The following is a 20458-nucleotide window of genomic DNA, read 5'->3' as shown; positions in this document are numbered from 1 at the left end:
ATTTGATCCAGCATTACTTTCAGTGCTCCTGGTTGATATAGGGATCTCACATTCCAAGTACCAATATATAGATCTGATCTATGCTTTATATTTCTCTTCTTCCTAATTTTCCCTCCTTCATTTACTTGTATTTCATTCTCTTTGTCCTTTTCCGTGCCTGGTCCGTCTTCCTTCATCCGTCCAACTTTACTTTGTAGAAGTTTCGCAACAGTTGTTTTTTACAGAGCGGGCTGTCGACCCTGTGTCCAACCCCTACCAGGGGACGGGTGATTTTTAATCAGGGTTTTCTTCCCTTCTTCCCTTAACCTTTGGAGACCCAACTCCCAACTGCAAGGCAGCAGTTATTGTTTTGCTAGTTTTGGTCCGCCCTGGGTATTTTATTTCCCCGGTGTCCACCACATCTGGTAAACATTCCCTAATGGATATATACTTCTCAGGCAATAAATCGGTGGCAGCTGCATCACTGAATGTTCCATGCCTTCCCAGTCTCACGATGTCATCCTCCAGTGGAATTGTGGTGGTTTTTTTCCACCGCCTGGCTGAGCTACGGCAACTGTTAAGCTTTACACCTGCTATCTGCATTGCCCTCCAGGAAACCTGGTTCCCAACAACGTGGACCCCTGCCCTCTGTGGCTATAAGGGATATTACAGGAATTGTAGCGACTATAATCAAGTGTCAGGTGGAGTTTGCTTTTATGTCCTAAACTTGTTCTGTAGTGAGCATGTGCCCCTTCAAACCCATCTTGAGGCTGTGGCTGTCAGAGTAAGGATGACGCAGGAAATAACTGTCTGCAATGTATATCTTCCTCCAGATGGTGCAGTACCCCTGAATGTATTAGCTGCACTGATTGACCTACTCTCTAAACCTTTCCTACTTCTGGGAGATTTTAATGCCCATTACCCCTTGTGGGGTGGTACCTTGCTCACTGGTCGAGGCAGAGATGTCGAAACTTTACTGTCGCAATTTGACCTCTGCCTCTTAAATACTGGGGCTGCCACACATTTCAGTGTGGCTCATGGTAGTTACTCGGCCATTGATTTATCAGTTTGCAGCGCAGGACTTCTCCCGTCTATCCACTGGAGAGCACATGTCGACCTGTGTGGTAGTGACAGCTTCCCCATATTCCTGTCACTGCCCCAGTGTCAGGCACACGGACACTTGCCCAGATGGGCTTTGAACAAGGCGGACTGGGAAACTTTCACCTCTGCTGTCACCACTGAATATTCCGCACACGGTAACATTGATGTGATGGTATAGCAGATAACTAGCACAATTGTTTCTACAGCAGAAACGCGATCCCTCGCTCTTTAGGGTGCCCGAGGCGTAAGGCAGTCCCTTAATGGTCGCCGGAAGTTGCTGCAGCAATTAAGGAGCGTCGGCGAGCTCTACAGTGGCATAAGTGGCACCATTCCCTGGAGCACCTCATAGCCTTTAAATGGCTCTGTTTCCGTGTTCGCTACCTTATCAAACAATTGGAAGGAGGAGTTTTGGGACAGATACGTCTCCTCCAATGGGTGCCACATGTCACCTTCTCAAGTCTGGGCAAAGATCAAACTTCTTTTCGGGTACCAGGCCCCAACAGCTGTCCCCTGTGTTACCATAAATGGCGAGTTATGTACCGATGCAAGTGTGATTGCCAAGCACTTTGCTCGAGCCTCTGTGTTGGAGAATTACCCCCCCAGCCTTTCGCACACTCAAACAGTGGCTGGAAGGGAATGTCCTCTCATTCACTACACGCTGCAGTGAATCCTATAATGCCCCACTTACAGAGTGGGAGCTCCTCAGTTCCCTTGCACATTGCCCCGACATAGCTCCTGAGCCTGATTGCGTCCACAGCCAGATGATTAAACATCTTTCATCTGAATACAAGCGACATCATCTCGTCATCTTCAACCGGATCTGGTGCAATGGCGTCTTTCCATCGCAATGGCGGGAGAGCACCATCATTCCGGTGCTGAAAACCGGTAAAAACCACTTGATGTGGATAGCTATTGGCTCATCAGCCTCACCAACATTCTTTGTAAGCTGCTGGAACATATGGTATGTCGGTGGTGGGGTTGGGTCCTGGAGTCACGTGGCTTGCTGGCTCCATGTCAGTGTGGCTTACACCAGGGTCGCTCTACCACTGATAATCTTGTGTCCATTGAGTCTGCCATCCGAAAAGCCTTTTCCAGACGGCAACACCTGATTGCCGTCTTTTTTGACTTATGTAAAGCATACGACGTGACTTGGCAACATCATATCATTGCCACATTGTATGAGTGGGGTCTCCGGGGAGCACTCCAGATTTTTATCCAAAAGTCCTGTCACTCCGTACTTTCCATTTTCAAGTTGGTGACTCCCATAGTTCCAACCATATCGAGGAGAATGGAGTCCCGCAGGCTCCGTATTGAGTGTCTCTCTATTTTTAGTAGCCATTAACGGTCTAGCAGCAGCTGTCGGGCCCTCCATCTCACCTTCTCTGTATGCAGATGACTTCTGCATTTCGTACTGCTGCTCGAGTACTGTTGTTGCTGAGCGTCACCCCCAGGGAACCATCCACAAGGCACAGTCATGGGCTGTAGCCCACGGCTTAGAGTTTTCAGCCGCAAAGTCACGTGTCATGCACTTTGTCGGTGTCGTGCCGTTTATTCGGAACTGGCACTTTACCTTAATGATGATCCACTCACTGTAGTGGAGACATATCAATTCCTTGGACTGGTTTGTGATGCTTGATTGACTTGGCTCCCTCATCTTTGTCAGCTTAAGCAGAAGTGCTGCCAGCACCTCAACGCCCTCCATTGCCTGAGCAACACCAATTGGGGTGCAGATCGGTGCACACTGCTGCAGCTCTACAGAGCCCTTGTCCAATCCCAAATTGACTATGGGAGTGTGGTTTATGGTTTGGCAGCACCTTCAGCATTGAATTTACTCGACCCTGTGCACCACTGTGGGGTTCAATTAGCGACAGGAGCTTTTAGGACGAGTTCCGTGACCAGCGTACTGGTGGAGGCTGGTGTCCCTCCACTGCAGATCAGATGTGCGCAACTACTCGCCAGTTACACAGCACACATTCATAGTTCCCCTGAGCATCCGAATTACCTTCTCCTTCTCCCGCCCGCGGCAGTCAATCTCCCGCATCGGCAGCAGCCCAGATTGGGGCTAACGATTGCAGTTCACGTGCGGTCCCTTCTCTCCGAACTGGAGTCCTTCTATTTACTACCTTTACTTGCGGTCTGTTCACGTATGCCCTCATGGTGTACACCTCGGCCGCAGCTTCGTCTGGACCTTTTGCATGGCCCTAAGGACTCTGTTAACCCCGCCGCTCTCCGCTGTCACTTCCTCCCGATTTTTGACATGTTCTGCAGCTCTGAAGCAGTTTACACCAATGGCTCAATGGCTGATGGTCATGTAGGCTTCGCATATGTTCATGGAGGACATATTGAGCAGCACTCTTTGCCAGTTGGCTGTAGTGTTTTCACTGCAGAGCTGGCAGCCATATCTCGTGCTCTTGTGTACATCCGCTCATGCCCTGGCGAGTCATTTCTCCTGTATACTGACTCATTGAGCAGCCTACAAGCTATCGACCAGTGCTACCCTCGCCACCCTCTGGTAGCGTCCATTCAGGAGTCCATCAATGTCCTGGAACAGTCCTACCATTCTGTGGTGTTTGTGTGGATCCCAGGACACATCGGAATCCCTGGCAATGAACTTGCCGACAGGCTGGCCAAACAGACGACGCAGAAACTGCTTCTGGAGATAGGCATCTCTGAAGCTGACCTGTGTTCTGTCTTACACCGCAGGCTTTTCCGGCTTTGGGAGACGGAATGGTATAAGAGCACACACAACAAACTGTGTGTCATTAAGGAGACTATGAATGTGTGGAAGTCTTCCATGCAGGTCTCTCACAGGGAATCAGTTGTCCTCTGCTGGCTCCACATTGGCCATATGTGGCTAACGCATGGTTACCTACTCCGTCACAAGGACCCACCTCAGTGTTGCTGTGACTTCCAAATGACAGCCGTCCACCTCTTGCTGGACTGCCCACTTTTAGCCACTCTGCAGCAAACTTTTAACTTTCCCAGCACCCTGCCTTTGGTGTTGTGCGACAATGCCTCCACAGCAGCTTTAGTTTTATGTTTTATCCATGAGAGTGGTTTTTATACTTCTATGGAGTTTTTAGCACATGTCCTTTGTCCCTCTGTGTCCTCCACCCTAGTGCTTTTAGGGTGGAGGTTTTAATGTGTTGCAGAGTGGCTTATTCTCGTGGTTGGCCAGCCACTGTAATCTGCTTTCATGTGTTACTCTCTTCTGTTTATAGTGTCTCTCTGTTGTTTTCTTGTCCTCTTTTGTTCCTTTTAGTGTTCGTTGCCTTCCCTTCGCTCTTGCGGCTTTTCCTTTCGTTCCGTTTTGTGCTATATGTTTCGTCTGTTTTATTCTCACACTTGTGGCATTGTTTTATTAGGAACAAGGGACCAATGACCTCGTAGTTTGGTCCCTTCTCCCACCTTTAAACCTACCAACCAACCAACCTAGGTGAAGACTACGCAGGTAACCACATTCTGCCTCAGTTACATGATTCACAAACATTTAAAAAACTTTCGCAAACTTTCACATAAATAATGCTACACACAGACAGTTGGGGTACATACAGCATGGTGACAGGAAGGGAATATGGCTATTCCTTAAACTGACCATGCTGACCCTTCGCGGATGCATGAGAAAGGCACAAAAAAAGAAGAGAAAAGAAGTAGAGCTTGCTGATTCTCCTTCAATTTCTTGGTATCTTATGCTGCAGATATTAGTAGTTCCCCTTAACAACTCAAGCAATTAATGCCCAACAAAGATATTTGTATTATGACAGCAATTATGGTGCAACTTGGCATTTTCTTGGTAACAAATGTTGCCAGAGCGGAAAGAAGTGACAAGTGACAGAGAAAAGACCTAGGACTTGACTGCCCACGTTGCCATCTGTGACATAAACCCAGTCTCTACTAAGACTTCTCAGATTCTCCCTCAGTCACTACCTGATCCTTTCATTATAGTTAAACTCATTATATGAGTAGAACATGGCTGACAACATCAATAGACAAGAAACAGTGTAAAAGTATGTATTTTGAAAGTGGAAATGTAGAGAATGAATGAATGTTCAACATGTGGTTGTCTTCACTGTGAAAGCTGTTGCTGTCTTAAAGTTTCTGTCGTAGACCATGATGTCATCTACAGCTGTCAAGTGTAAGTTCTAGCTGAACACCTGCGACCTAAGACAAAAGATTTATGTATTACCTATTGTAGGAAATTTTTCAGTATAGCTGAAACTTTATACATAAATCTCTCAATTCCACAAAAAGTGGGTAAGGTGCCAGCAATTTTCAAAATACCCTTTTACTTAAACCACATGTAGAGTTTTCCGTTACCCATGTTCTATACTATACCACAGTATACTGTAGTATCAAAGATCAATGTTGTAATTCATTTGTCATGTAACTTTTTTCAGGAACAACTTTCTCCGTGTGTGGGTGCTGCAAGTCTGCCAGCAGAGTGAGAAGCATCTTGACAAGATACTAAATGTTGATGAATTTGTTCGACGAATCTACAGTGTCATACACTCAAATGACCCAGTAAGTACTGTATGCTAGCTGTAGTGGATGTGAATTGCTTAATATGTCATATGGGGGAAAAATAAACAAGTAATTTGGAATGCAATGGACTGCTGTCTCATTTAATTGTTTTCTTTTTTGTGATGGAGGATTGGATTTATAAAAGATATTGCACAAATTCATTACACACACACACACACACACACACACACACACACACACACACACACACACACACACACACATACTTTCAGCTGACATTAGGATTGTGATGATACTTCAATATCATCATCTCTCACTTGTTCCAATGTGATCTATTGGCATCTAGCTTGCCTCCCAAACATACTACTTGTGCCATTATAGAGGTAGGAGTAAATTGAAGCTCTGGAAAACAGAAAAGTATAAATTTTATCTTACATCAAAGTGGTAAAAATGACCAGCCAGTGAAGTTGTCATCCTACTGATCTAGCAGATTTAAAGTTTACCGTCTGTAATCACCTACTTACAGGTTGCACGAGCACTGACGTTGCGAACACTTGGCAGTGTGGCAGGCATCATCCCAGAACGACAGCAAGTTCACCACAGTATACGCCGCAGCCTTGATTCTCATGACACTGTGGAAGTGGAGGCAGCTATTTATGCTGCCATGCAGTTTGCTGCACAGTCAAAGTAAGTCGGGATACAGAAAGCGAGTGTGCACTATACATATGTTAAGCTCTCATAAAACCACATTTTATGTAAAAATGGTTAGTAATAAATGAGAAAACTGACTTTTATTCATTTTGAATGTTGACACTGAAATACTGTAGCAGACTAGTATAGATTTGAAAGAACAAAAGCCTCATATCAGCCAATTTTTTGTGCAAAACCTGATGTGCTTTTATAATTAAATTTTTTTATGTTGGTTATGTACTGTCATGAGTTGTAAGTAGTTTATGTTGATATGGAGCAATAATTATTGGCAGGTTTACTGTTATAATTGACTGCATATAATTGTTGGGTGTTGTAATGTGCTAAATGTGCATTCACAAGCAGCAGGGTGGAATCATTTTTTTTAAAATAGAGATTTCTGGTGGTTTATGTAAGTAATCCCTTCTGGCTAGTGCAACTGTGATGACTTTCTGGTCTCAGCCCACCTTATAAACTGAACTTTTAACTCTATAACCATTACATTTCTGTACAAATATCTAATGTGAATTTTGATATAAACACAATGTCCAAGCTTTTTATTTAAATACTTTAAAATATTCCAAAGTGGAAATTGGTCATATTGCTTTCTTTGTTCCTCTCTGTGGTGCAAATCTGCTTATCTTCTCAGTCCTCACCATCAGTTGTGTCTTGGTAATCAACAAATACATTTTAAAAAAAGGAGAAGACACACCATGAAGGAATTATTCGAATGGGATGAAATTCTGTAGATGCGATGTGCATGCACATACAAACAAATGATTACAGTTCCAAAAAAATTGGTTGATTTATTCAAGAGAAAGAGCTTTACATATTGAGCATGTCAGTAACCTACTGGTCCACCTCTGGCCTTTATGCAAGCTGTTATTCAACTTGGCATTGATTGATAGACTTCTTGTATGTTCTATTGAGGGATATTGTGCCAAATTCTATTCCATTGGCAAGCTAGATTGTCAAAGCCCTGAGTCGGTTGGAGAGTCTTGCCTGTAGTGCTCCGCAGGGGGGAAGGAGGAAGATCCAGCAACCTTGCTGGCCAAGGTAGGGTGTAGAAATTATGAAGACAAGCAGCAGAAATTCTTGCCGTGTGCAGGTGGGCTTTATCTTGCTGAAATGTAAGCCCAGGATGACTTTCCATAAAGGGCAACAAGACAGGGCATAGAATATCATTGATGTACTGCTGCACTGTAAGAGTGCTGCATATGACAACTTCAGGAAATCTGCTGTGAAATAAATGACAGCCCAGACCATCACTCCTGGTTGTCAGGCCTTACAGCAGACAACAGTCAGGCTGGTAGCCCACTGCTGTCCAGGGTGACTCCAGACACATCTTTGCTGTTCATCAGGGCTCAGTTTGAAGCAGGACTCGTCACTGAAGAGAATTCTACTCCAGTGAATGAAATTCCAGGCCAAAGATGTGTCTGGAGATGGGCCAGACAGCGATAACATACCAATGTGAATATCATCCACTGTGTGGCCCGACACCCAGGACGGATGGTCTGTGGTGACACTTTTTTTTCATAGCTGGATCCCTTTACTTGTCATCCTTGGCACCCTTACAGCACAATATGCTATGCCTCCTTTTGTTGCCCCACATGGCAAGCTCTCGTGGGCTTATATTTCAACAAGATAATACCTGCCCACACACAGTGAGAGTTTCTACTGCTTGTCTTCATGCTTGCCAGACCCTACCTTGGGCAGCAAGGTCGCCAGATTTCCCCTCAATTGAGAACATTTGGAGCAAAAAGGGTAGGGCCCTCCACCTGTCTCAGAATTTTGACAATCTAACATGCCAATTGGACAGAATTTGGGGCACGATATCCCTCAGGAGGACATGCAACAACTCTGTCAGCCAGTGCTAAGGTGAATAACTACTGGACCAATACGTTATTGACTTGCTCAATTTGTGAAGCTCTTTCTCTTGAATAAATCATCCAGTTTTTCTGAAATTGTAATCATTTTGTTTGTCTCTACATGTTCATTACTTGTATCGATTTCCATTCAGTTTGGGTTATTCCTTTGCAGTGCATCATTTATTTTGTTTTAGAGTGTACTTCAAACTTCTTAATAGTTTTTTCATGTCAATTCTTTGATACTGTTGCTGTGGGAAGGTAAATAAACCACGTCATCTTCTTTGTACTTACATTTCACTGTGAGCAGGCGACTCAGCATCTCCGCTGTATGGTGAGTAGCAACTTTCTTTTTCATAATATTGGTACTTTCCATCCTGGATTTTCCATTGTTTCATTATTTTATTTACTTATATTAAAAAGGTGTGCAAAGCTCTGTTGTCATGTGATATCTTGTATTGAGTAGATCTGCCATTCCAACCTGAACTTCTTTTACTTCATGCACTAAATATATACAGCAGAAAATCAATGAAAAAACAAAAAGAATTTTCTGTGACAGCAAAAAGAAAATCATAATCACTTTCAACTTCTCAGCCAGTTCCCCTGCTGTCTAATTCAGTTGTACTTTGTTGAGTTTATATGCTATGTATTCAGATCATTGATGATAACTTATAAAGAAGTCAGTTCTGATTATGATCCCATTTTTTGACCCCGGGCTGAAAAATGCAATAAAGGGATTTCATTTATAAAATTGTCATACAATATATAGTCAAAGCATTTCTCCCAGAACTGGAAAATGGATTGAAATAGATCCAATACAGCTCCAACCGTTGAATAACAGTTGAAATGGAAATAAAAGAGAAATTGATACAAGTAATGTTTATTTTCGATTTGCAGAACTAAAAATAAGTATAGACAAGATAACCCAGGTATCACTTTGCAAATAAGTTGACAAAACTGAGATAAATTAAGATAACTGATAGTGGAGTTGAATGTTGTTTAAGATTTACACGTTGTATGTTTTTTATTTCTACAGTTTGTAAGTTAATACATTTGATTGTTTACTTGCTTATGTATGAGAATTTAATTCTCTTTTTTTTTTTTTTTTGCAGAACATTTGCACTGAGCATGTGCAACAAGATCTCTGACATGATCCGAGGCTTAGCTACACCAGCCAATATGAAGCTGCAGTTGATACCCATTTTACAACACATGCACCACGACACACACTCAGCCGCTCTTGTAAGTAATGTACTTGTAGATAATTGCTACTTATTTTCTATAAATAAAACCTTTGTTAAAATAGTTCACGAGTCTATAATTCAATCCTTCAAGCTGGCAGTTCCTGCAAAATCTCCTAGCCTACTGGGATATTTTACACTGCTGGCTGGTAGAGGAATACAGCTCTAATGCAAGAACTATTCGTTGAAAATTTATGGAATGTCTGTGCATTGTTAACATGAGATCTTTATTATGTCTCAATCATATACAATTATTTAAAATGATTGTTCAGTGTAGGATACTTTGCAGGTATCTTAAGCCCTGAAAACACTGAAATAGATTTCTCTCAGCTGTTAACTTCTGTAAAAATTTTACCTGCTAAAGTTTCATAAAATTCAGCTGTGTTTGCGTCTTTCATAAAATATGAATTCTTGTTCTATTAGAGACATTGTTATTTTATGCAGAATAGAGCAATCACTTCTCATGCCCCAGTAAACTCTGCTTTTGGTGAAGGAAGAAAATTGGTGTCATTAATTAGAGAGAAAAGCAGTCATCCTGGTGAAATGTGGAAAGAAAATTATAATGTAGTGTTAATTAATTGCAGCCTGCTTCCATGGCTGAGTGGTCAGGTGACTGACTGCCACACGAATGACCTGGGTTCAATTCCTGATACTGTCAAGGATTTCTCCATTGTGGGAGGACTGGAATGGGCTGCACTCATTCTCTTGAGGCCATTTGGGCAGCTGCTTGGTTGAGTAGTAGTGGCTCCAGGTCATGTGCTTAGCCCATGCTCCTCCATACCACATCCAGTGATGCCATTACCAAAGAATGACACAGTGGTCAGTTGTTGCCATTTGGCCCCTCAGATCCTGCTGACAGAATTGTATAGTACATTACTAATTAACTGCAGGAGTGTTGTCCATAGAGAGCACCCAGAACTAATCTAATTTATAACCACTAGTAATGCTCACGTTTTACTAGGGACAGAAAATTGGTTGGAAACAGATGTTAATAGCAGTGAAATTTTAAATTCTGATTGGATTGAATATATTACTAAGAAAGGCTAAACGCTGCTGGTGGAGTCATGTCTAAAGCCGTATGTTGTTGTTGTTGTTGTGGTCTTCAGTCCTGAGACTGGTTTGATGCAGCTCTCCATGCTACTCTATCCTGTGCAAGCTTCTTCATCTCCCAGTATCTACTGCAACCTATATCCTTCTGAATCTGCTTAATGTATTCATCGCTTGGTCTCCCCCTACGATTTTTACCCTCCACACTGCCCTCCAATGCTAAATTGGTGATCCGTTGATGCCTCAGAACATGTCCTACCAACCGATCCCGTCTTCTGGTTAAGTTGTGCCACAAACTTCTCTTCTCCCCAATCCTACTCAGTACTTCCGTAAATAATGTAATAATATTTATTGATGTTAGGATAGATTCCAGATGTGAAATAATTTAAGCAGAGATAAGTTTTAAAGACAGATAAAATGTGGTTCTTGGATACTTTTACATATCTTCTGCCTCAGAAGTAATGCATTCCATTTGCATAAATACTCCCCAAGTCACCGTATAGCACTTGGCGGAGGTTTCTTTGTACCACTGCTAGTCATTCTCTTTTCTGTCCCACTCACAAATGGAATGCAGGGAAAATGAATGTCTACATGTTTCCTTATGAATCCCATCTTCTCTTATCTTGTGTCTGTAGTTCTAGGTGAAATGTACTTTGCTGGTAGTAGGATAATTTTATAGTGGGCCACAGATGCTGATTCTCTGGCATTTCTCTATAGCATTTTGTGAACAGAACATCATCTTCTCTCCAGGGATTCCCATTTGGGTTCAAAGAGCATTTCTATGATACTGTAATGTTGATCAAATCTCCTGCTAATGAATGCATGCTTTGATGGCTTCCTTTAATGTGACCTGGTGGGGATACCGAGCACTTGAGCAGTACTCAGTAGTGGGACACACTAGTATTCTATGAATTACAGTTTCCAAGAATTCTCTCAATGTACAGAAATTGACTATTTGCCTTCACTGTCACAGACCTTTGGTGCTCATTCCATTTCATATCACTTTGCAACATTATGCCTAGATATTTAATCGCTGTGACTGTTTCAGACAGCACACACAAATACTGTATTCAAATATTACACAATTATTTTTCCTACTCATCTGCATTAACCTACATTTTCTAAGTATCAGATAAGACATCTTCCCACTACATTTTCGTACATTTAGTGCAAGCTGCCATTCATCATACCAAATAGAAATTCTGTCAAGCCATCCCATATCCTCCTATAGTCACTCAGCGAAAACACTTGCTACAATGGCATCAGCAAACAGTTTCAGATTGCTACTCACCCTATCTGCAGATCATTTATGTATAACAATGAAAATAATTTTTAACAGTATAATGTAATTGGATGGATAAAAAAATGTACTCACCAAGCGACGGCAGGAGAACACACACACACACACACACACACACACACACACACACACACACACACACACAGGTTTAACTTATGCAAGCTTTCAGAGCCAATGGCTGCTTCTTACAGCAGAAGAGTTGAAGGATCAATAAGAGGGGTGAAGGAAAAGAGCCTGAGAGGTTTAGGAAAAGGGGTACAGTTTGAAAAAGTCACCCAGAATCCCGCATCAGGGGAAACTTACTGGATGGGACGGGAAGGAAAGACTGTCTTCCTATAAACCGAGCTTGACCAGTCTCCTTAACATCCCACACCCGTCACCACTGTCTCCAGGCCAATAATAACTCATAATCCTTAGGGGTTGAGCATCCAAAAACAAGTGAAAAGCATTTTTTTTTTAATTTTCCATGACAGAGAGGGCAAATACAAATTTTCATAGATTTATCTTCAAATGTTTGCATAATGAAATATTTCCATAAAAACTTTCATCCCCTATTTCACCCCCTTACAGGTCAAATCCCCCAAAACCCTGACTCACTCATTTTTTATTTTTAACCAAGAAGTCAGATAACAATTTTCATAGATCTAACAATATTATGGAAAGGATAGGTACTACTCGCCATAAAGCGGAGATGCTGAGTCGCAGATAGGCTCAACAAAAAGACTGCCACAAAATAAGCTTTTGACCAACAATACATTTGTCAAAAATAGATGACACACACACACACGCACAGTGTGGCTTCTGCTGCCAGAGACTGCAGTCATGTGTGTGTGAGTTGTGTTTGCATATGTGTGTGTGTATGTGAGCCATTTTTGACAAAGGCCTTGTTGGCCAATACCTATTTTCAGCACTCTAGCTTTAAAAATACTCACTATTTTACTCCCATAGGGCTTAAATTTCAAAAGATGCTGAAGCACATATACCAATTTTTGTAGGTCTATCTTCAAAATTTTTTAATAGAGGCATGTTTTCAAAACACCTTTCATCCCCTGTTTCACTCTCTTAGGTGTGAAATTTTGAAAAGTACCTTTGTAAATGATGCCTACAGTATAAGATCAACATCCTCTGCCAATTTTATGTTTCTATCCTTACTGGTTTGGACTGGATGATGATGAATCGAGTCAGTCAGTTGGGACATTGCCTTTTATACACGGAGACAAGATCAGTCCTATCACACTTCTCTGGAACAATCCTGATGGTACCTTCATGACCAGTGAGCACTTACCGTACAGGAGAGTGTACTGGGTTCTATTACTAAAGAAATATTCAATCAACTTTCATGTCTGAGAACCCATTTCACACATTCAGACCTTCGTTAACAGTTTGCAGTGGGACACTGTGTCAGACGCTTCCTTGGAAATATAGGTATGTGGAATCTGCCTGTTGCCCTTCATCAGTGATTTGCAGGATATTGTGTGAGAAAGGAAAACTGTGTTCCGCATGAATGAGCAGTGCCGATGGAACAATTCAGGAAACACTTAGAGGTGGTTACCTGTAAATTTCCTGGTCATGTTGTAATATTAGGGGAGATTTCTACTTTTCAGCTCTAGACTTGGAGGTTCAAGTGATTAAGCCAACTAATAGGGACAAGGAATCATGTGCAATTGTTCTAAATGCCGTATCAGAAAATTATCTTGAGCAAATAATCAGAGAACCGATTTGTGAGGATAACATCTTAGATCTTCTGGTTAAAAAGAGGCCCAAACTTTTTGATTTGCTTGACATGGAACAGGGAATCACTGACCATAATGCCATTGTATGTCACATAATCAGAGAACCGATTTGTGAGGATAACATCTTAGATCTTCTGGTTAAAAAGAGGCCCAAACTTTTTGATTTGCTTGACATGGAACAGGGAATCACTGACCATAATGCCATTGTATGTCACTGACTGCATGTGTAAATAGGAATGGAAAAGTTGAAGAGCATTAGGCACTGTATATTAGTCATGTATGTGCCAAGCAAAATTGTGAGGGATTTGAAAGACCACCATGATCTGGCAGCCATGTTAGAAAATTGCTCCATAAGCATATCGAGATTCGTTGTAGATTTTAATGTAACCAAAGACTTATGGACAAACAAAAACTGAACAAAGTGAAAATTCAATGAGAATATTCTGTCTACCAACATAATATAAAATACTAAGAAGTTTCAGTCAATGAGTAAATGGACCAAAGCTATTTATACAGATGCTCAGTAATCATAATGGTATGGAACTAGGGTATGAGAAAGAGAAGGCCAAAACTCTTAAGTTACTTTTTCCAAAATTGTTTCACTGAGGATTGTGCTACAGGTCCAACATTCAATTCTCTTATGACCATAAAATAAGAGATATTGAATTAAGTGACATTCGGAATAGAACATTAAATAAATGCACTAAACGGAAAAATGTGATTTGACCTGACGGGATGCTTATACTGATCTACATAGAATATGCAAAACATCTTGCTCCTCAGCTAGCAACAGTCTACCAGAAATCACTAGTAAAATGAAATGTTCAAAGTGATTGAAAAGATGTGCAGATGATTGCTATTTTTGCACTAAACAGTTGTAACATCTGTAGGGTATGTTGCTGAAATCAATCTTTTAAAATATAGGAACATGTTTTATTCTCATATATTATGACCTAGTTTGGCAAAAAATATGTGTTTTAATCAACATGGATTCAGCAAACAGTGATCATGTAACACTCAGCTCACTCTGTAAAGCCAGTAGAGCCAGGAAACAGTAGATATTTGTGTCAGGTTGATGCTGTATTCGTTGACTTAAGAAATACATGTGATAAAGTTCGTTACTGTTTCTTGATGAGAAACAATCATTGTGTGAAATCTAGCTCACTCTGTCTGTCCAATAGACTCAGAAGGTTCATCAGGCCCAGATTACACAAACATATGGAAAATCATATATATATTCTGTAAAGTTTGGAGGGTAGGTGACGAGGTACTGGCGGAAGTAAAGCTGTGAGGACGGGGCGTGAATCGTGCTTGGGTAGCTCAGTTGGTAGAGCACTTGCCCGCGAAAGGCAAAGGTCCCAAGTTTGAGTCTCGGTCCGGCACACAGTTTTAATCTGCCAGGAAGTTTCATATCGGCGCACACTCCGCTGCAGAGTGAAAATCTCATTCTGGCTACGGAATATCAGACCAGTTTTTTGGTTGGGTTGAGGAGTTCGTAGCAAATAAAACACAGCACAACATCCTTCATGGAGAGAAATCTTCAGATTTAAAAGTGACTTGGCATACATCACAGGAGTGTTATAAGAGCATTTCAGTTCACAATATATACAGGGTGAGTCAGCTAAGTCATAAAACTCCTTGTACCTCCTCAACCGTACAAAGATGCCGTTTGGACAGTGAATTGCAAGGACAGGGGCTACTTGAATACATAACATTTCATGTTTGTGCTATTTTTTATTACAGAGATACGAGACCATCTTTGGTTTTTTTAATGGAACCCTATGTTAAATTTTAGCATAACATGATGGGCTTAAAAAGATGGTTTTAAATATGTGTGTATCATAATATTTAGGCGAATAGTTTTTGAGACACAGGTTTGTTCCTGTATCGTGTTCGTCCTTCGAAGTGGCGTTGTCCAATGCGACCTTTCCTGTTGTGTAGAGTACATGGTAAATGTCACAAGTCCATACTTACACAAACACGTCCCTTTACCCAACAATAGTAATACATACTACGATATTTTGTGCAAAAATTAACTGATGATCTCCCACAAATATTATTCAGTTATTCGACAACTGTAATACCAAAATAGTAGACAACATACAGTATTAACCCTTTAACTGCTCTGGACGTGTTAACGCATGCGCCTTTGTATCTGTGCATGTGTGCTCTGAACGTGTTTATGCGTGCCACTAGTCCTACTTTGGTACTCTGAATGTGTCTACAAGGGACAGGTACAAAGACGTGTGCATTAACACGTTCAGAGCAGTTAAAGGGTTAAAATACTACAAGATGTTAATACATTTTAGGTAACAGAAATACAAATGTAAATGAGGAGGCCCTTATTGGTCGCAATTATTTCATACATATTTGTTTTTTGTTTGAAAATATTTACTATTGACCACAATATGAAGCAAATACACACAAAGATGCAAAGTACATACTGTACATGATACAAAACTTCACTGAAGCATGTGCTCAAAATGCTTCCCCTCTGCTGCAATGCACATTTGTAGTCACCGTTCGAATGATCATATCGTCTGGCATAATTGGTATTTGAGCATACACTTTTTATTTGATTGCTCCCCACAGAAAAAAAAATCAAGAGGGGTCAAATCAGGAGACCGGGCTGGCCACTTTACTTCAGTACATCATCCTATCCAACATTCTGGGAACTTTTCATTTAACAGCTCTGTAGCCACACGAGACGAGTGAGCAGGGCAGCCGTCATGTTGGAACCACATGCACTGACGCATAGTTAATGGTACCTCTTCCAGCAAAATGGGCAGAAGGTTTTGCAGGAACTGTGCATTGTTATTGCCATTTAGTATACCCAAAATGACATACAGCCCTACAATGACATTTCCAATGATGTCGCACCACACGTTAACACTCCTTGGTTGCTGATGCTATACCTGTTGAAGCCAATGAGGGTTCTCTATTGACCAGTAATGCATATTATGCAAATTCACATTACCATGGTTGGTGAAAGTCGCTTCATCAGTAGAAAGCACCCGTTGAAAAAACGTTTGATCATCTTGTAGGTGCTGCAGAGCAAACCGGCAAAATTCCTGGCACCTTTTGAAATCCACACTGGAGAGTGCTTGATGTAATGAGAGATGAAACAGGTGAAATCTATGGCAGTGCAATATGCATAGAACCCTTCTCTGACTTATACCACGTTCCGAGGCGACATGTTGCGACGAAACAGTAGGGTTGTTATGTGCCAACGCTAGAACGCCCTCTTCATGTACCTCACGGGTTGCAGTTTTCTGCCTTGTGCTCTGTATGGCGTTCCATCTACATCTACATCTATACTCCGCGAGCCACCTTACGGTGTGTGGCGGAGGGTACTTATTGTACCACTATCTGATCCCCCCTTCCCTGTTCCATTCACGAATTGTGCGTGGGAAGAACGACTGCTTGTAAGTCTCCGTGTTTGCTCTAATTTCTCGGATCTTTTCGTTGTGATCATTACGCGAGATATATGTGGGCGGTAGTAATATGTTGCCCATCTCTTCCCGGAATGTGCTCTCTCGTAATTTCGATAATAAACCTCTCCGTATTGCGTAACGCCTTTCTTGAAGTGTCCGCCACTGGAGCTTGTTCAGCATCTCCGTAACGCTCTCGCGCTGACTAAATGTCCCCATGACGAATCGCGCTGCTTTTCGCTGGATCATGTCTATCTCTTCTATTAATCCAACCTGGTAAGGGTCCCATACTGATGAGCAATACTCAAGAATCGGACGAACAAGCGTTTTGTAAGCTACTTCTTTCGTCGATGAGTCTCATTTTCTTAGAATTCTTCCTATGAATCTCAACCTGGCGCCTGCTTTTCCCACTATTTGTTTTATGTGATCATTCCACTTCAGATCGCTCCGGATAGTAACTCCTAAGTATTTTACGGTCGTTACCGCTTCCAATGATTTACCACCTATGGCATAATCGTACTGGAATGGATTTCTGCCCCTATGTATGCGCATTATATTACATTTATCTATGTTTAGGGAAAGCTGCCAGCTGTCGCACCATTCATTAATCCTCTGCAGGTCTTCCTGGAGTACGTACGAGTCTTCTGATGTTGCTACTTTCTTGTAGACAACCGTGTCATCTGCAAATAGCCTCACGGAGCTACCGATGTTGTCAACTAAGTCATTTATGTATATTGTAAACAATAAAGGTCCCATCACGCTTCCTTGCGGTACTCCCGAAATTACCTCTACATCTGCAGATTTTGAACCGTTAAGAATGACATGTTGTGTTCTTTCTTCTAGGAAATCCTGAATCCAATCACAAACCTGGTCCGATATTCCGTAAGCTCGTATTTTTTTCACTAAACGGAAGTGCGGAACCGTATCAAATGCCTTCCTGAAGTCCAGGAATACGGCATCAATCTGCTCGCCAGTGTCTACGGCACTGTGAATTTCTTGGACAAATATGGCGAGCTGAGTTTCACATGATCTCTGTTTGCGGAATCCATGTTGGTTATGATGAAGGAGATTTGTATTATCTAAGAACGTCATAATACGAGAACATAAAACATGTTCCATTATTCTACAACAGATTGACGTAAGCGAAATAGGCCTATAATTATTCGCATCTGATTTATGACCCTTCTTGAAAATGGGAACGACCTGCGCTTTCTTCCAGTCGCTAGGTACTTTACGTTCTTCCAGAGATCTACGATAAATTGCTGATAGAAAGGGGGCAAGTTCTTTAGCATAATCACTGTAGAATCTTACGGGTATCTCGTCTGGTCCGGATGCTTTTCCACTACTAAGTGATAGCAGTTGTTTTTCAATTCCGATATCGTTTATTTCAATATTTTCCATTTTGGCGTCCGTGCGACGGCTGAAGTCAGGGACCGTGTTACGATTTTCCGCAGTGAAACAGTTTCGGAACACTGAATTCAGTATTTCTGCCTTTCTTCGGTCGTCCTCTGTTTCGGTGCCATCGTGGTCAACGAGTGACTGAATAGGGGATTTAGATCCGCTTACCAATTTTACATATGACCAAAACTTTGATCCCAATTCAAGTAGTTTCATGCAAATACATGCAAGAAGCTGGCACTTACGATGCTTAGATCAGGATACAGCTCTCCACATCGCTTTATTGCTCTAACAGCATTTCTTCTGCTTTCACCATATACTAAAAGCATATGTAACTTTACTTCGTTGATGTACATGTCTGCGATGTCTCATTACCCCAGCAGCACAATTATAACCTTCTCTCCAGCTATCTCATGCATCAGCGTTCGGCGTTATCGAGAAATAGGAAAACAATGCCTTCCCTGATACGTTCCTCAGTGGTCAACAGGAAAGGTCGCATTGGACAATGCTGCTTTGAAGGATGAATACGATACGGGAACATACCTTTGTCTCAAAAACTATTCACCTAATTATTATGATATACACATATTTGAAACCGTCTTTTTAAGCCCATCGTGTTACGCTGAAATTTAACATAGGGTTTCATTTAAAAAAAACAAAGATGGCCTCATATCTCTGCAATAAAAAATGGCACAAACATGAAATGTGATGTATTCAAGTAGCCCCTCTCCCTGCAATTCACTGTCCAAACGGCATCTTTGTATCTATTACGGTTGGGGAGATACAAGGGGTGTTATGACTTAGCTGCCGCACCCTGTCTAATGACCGTGTGGATAAAATTGAAACCTGCATGAGATTGATCATGGTGCTGCTTTTGTATATGGAGAAGTTGCAGTGCTAGAAAATTGTAACATACTGCAGGAAGATAATCACAGGATCTACGCTTGTTGTTGAGGTTGGCAGTTTACCCTCAACATAAACAAATATAAATTTTTGCACATAAGTGACTGGAAGTCTATTGTTGTATCATTACATAATTCTCAAGCAATATCTGTAAGCAGTCACATCCATTAAATTTCTGAGTGTCTGCATCATGATCATCATCATTTAACAGTTCTAGTTTCCTGGGTACTGGTAATGAGCCTCTTCCACTTCGTCCTGTCCAAATACACCTGTTCATGGAGAACATCATCCGCTGTCCATCCTCTGGTCACTAGATCAGCCTTTATCAAGTCCATCCATCGGGTTCGAGGTCTTCCTTGCGGTCTTTTCCCATTCACCTGTCTTTTCAAATTTATTTTGGCTATTCTACTTGGCTCCATTCTCATCACATACCTGTACTATTGAAGCCTAGATGTGCCAATTTGATCTAATAGGGATGTCTTTATTCCAGCTTCTTTCCTCACCACTTCATTCCTTAACTTGTCCCTCTTGGTCTTCTGGATGGTGGATCTAAGAAATTTCATCTCTGATGCTTGCAGCCTTGATGATTCTCTTTTTGTGAGGGTACATGTTTCAATACCATAGGTCAATATTAGTATGAAATAGCTATTAAACATAGTCATTCTGGCCAGTTTTGGATTCAAGTCATCCCATAAAAGTGGTCTTACTTGTTGTTAGAATTCAGATCCTTTTTGCACTCTGTTGGTGACACTTGCTAGTTGTCCATCTCTGTTGACTGCAATCACCACTGTCTTGGTCTTGCTGATGTTGAGGTTATATATCTGGAACTGAGATATTCATCGAGTCTGATCTGTGACTGCCTCTTCAGTTTCACCTCATATCATGACGTCATCAGCAAAGGTAAATGCATTCAGTCCACCTGACTTCTCCTTGACATTCTTCATTATAGTATCCATAACAGTGATGAGTAGTAGGGGGGACAGTGCACTTCCTTGCTGAACTCCACTCTTTGTCTCAAACCATGATGATACCAAGAGTGGAGTTCAGCAAGAAAGTACACTGTTCTGAGTGTCTGCATATGGAGCAGTTTAAATTAGAGTGACCACATGCCAGACTGAGATTCATTGAAAGAATCCTCTGGAAGTATATTTCACCTTGAAAGAGGAACCTTAAAAAGCTCTCATTTAGCCATTATTTGAGGATTGTTTATCAGTCTGAGATGTTTACCAAATAGGAGAAAGTAGAGAAGGTCCAAAAAAGAGCAATGCATTTCATCGCACATTCATTTAGT

At 41.5% G+C, this 20458-nt stretch overlaps 1 protein-coding gene across 1 annotated transcript in view; it reads left to right on the top strand.

The window, feature by feature from the left end:
- The window catches only part of LOC126259409 (integrator complex subunit 7), a 177650-nt gene that overhangs the window by 39047 nt on the left and 118145 nt on the right, over nt 1–20458 (top strand). The window contains 3 exon segments of the mRNA XM_049956186.1: nt 5478–5601; nt 6089–6249; nt 9227–9356. Coding sequence (XP_049812143.1) covers nt 5478–5601; nt 6089–6249; nt 9227–9356 — 415 coding nt within the window.

The sequence above is a fragment of the Schistocerca nitens genome, chromosome 5 (assembly GCF_023898315.1).
Source record: "Schistocerca nitens isolate TAMUIC-IGC-003100 chromosome 5, iqSchNite1.1, whole genome shotgun sequence".
Classification (NCBI taxonomy): Eukaryota; Metazoa; Arthropoda; class Insecta; order Orthoptera; family Acrididae; genus Schistocerca; species Schistocerca nitens.
This window is presented reverse-complemented; position numbering and strand designations above follow the sequence as displayed.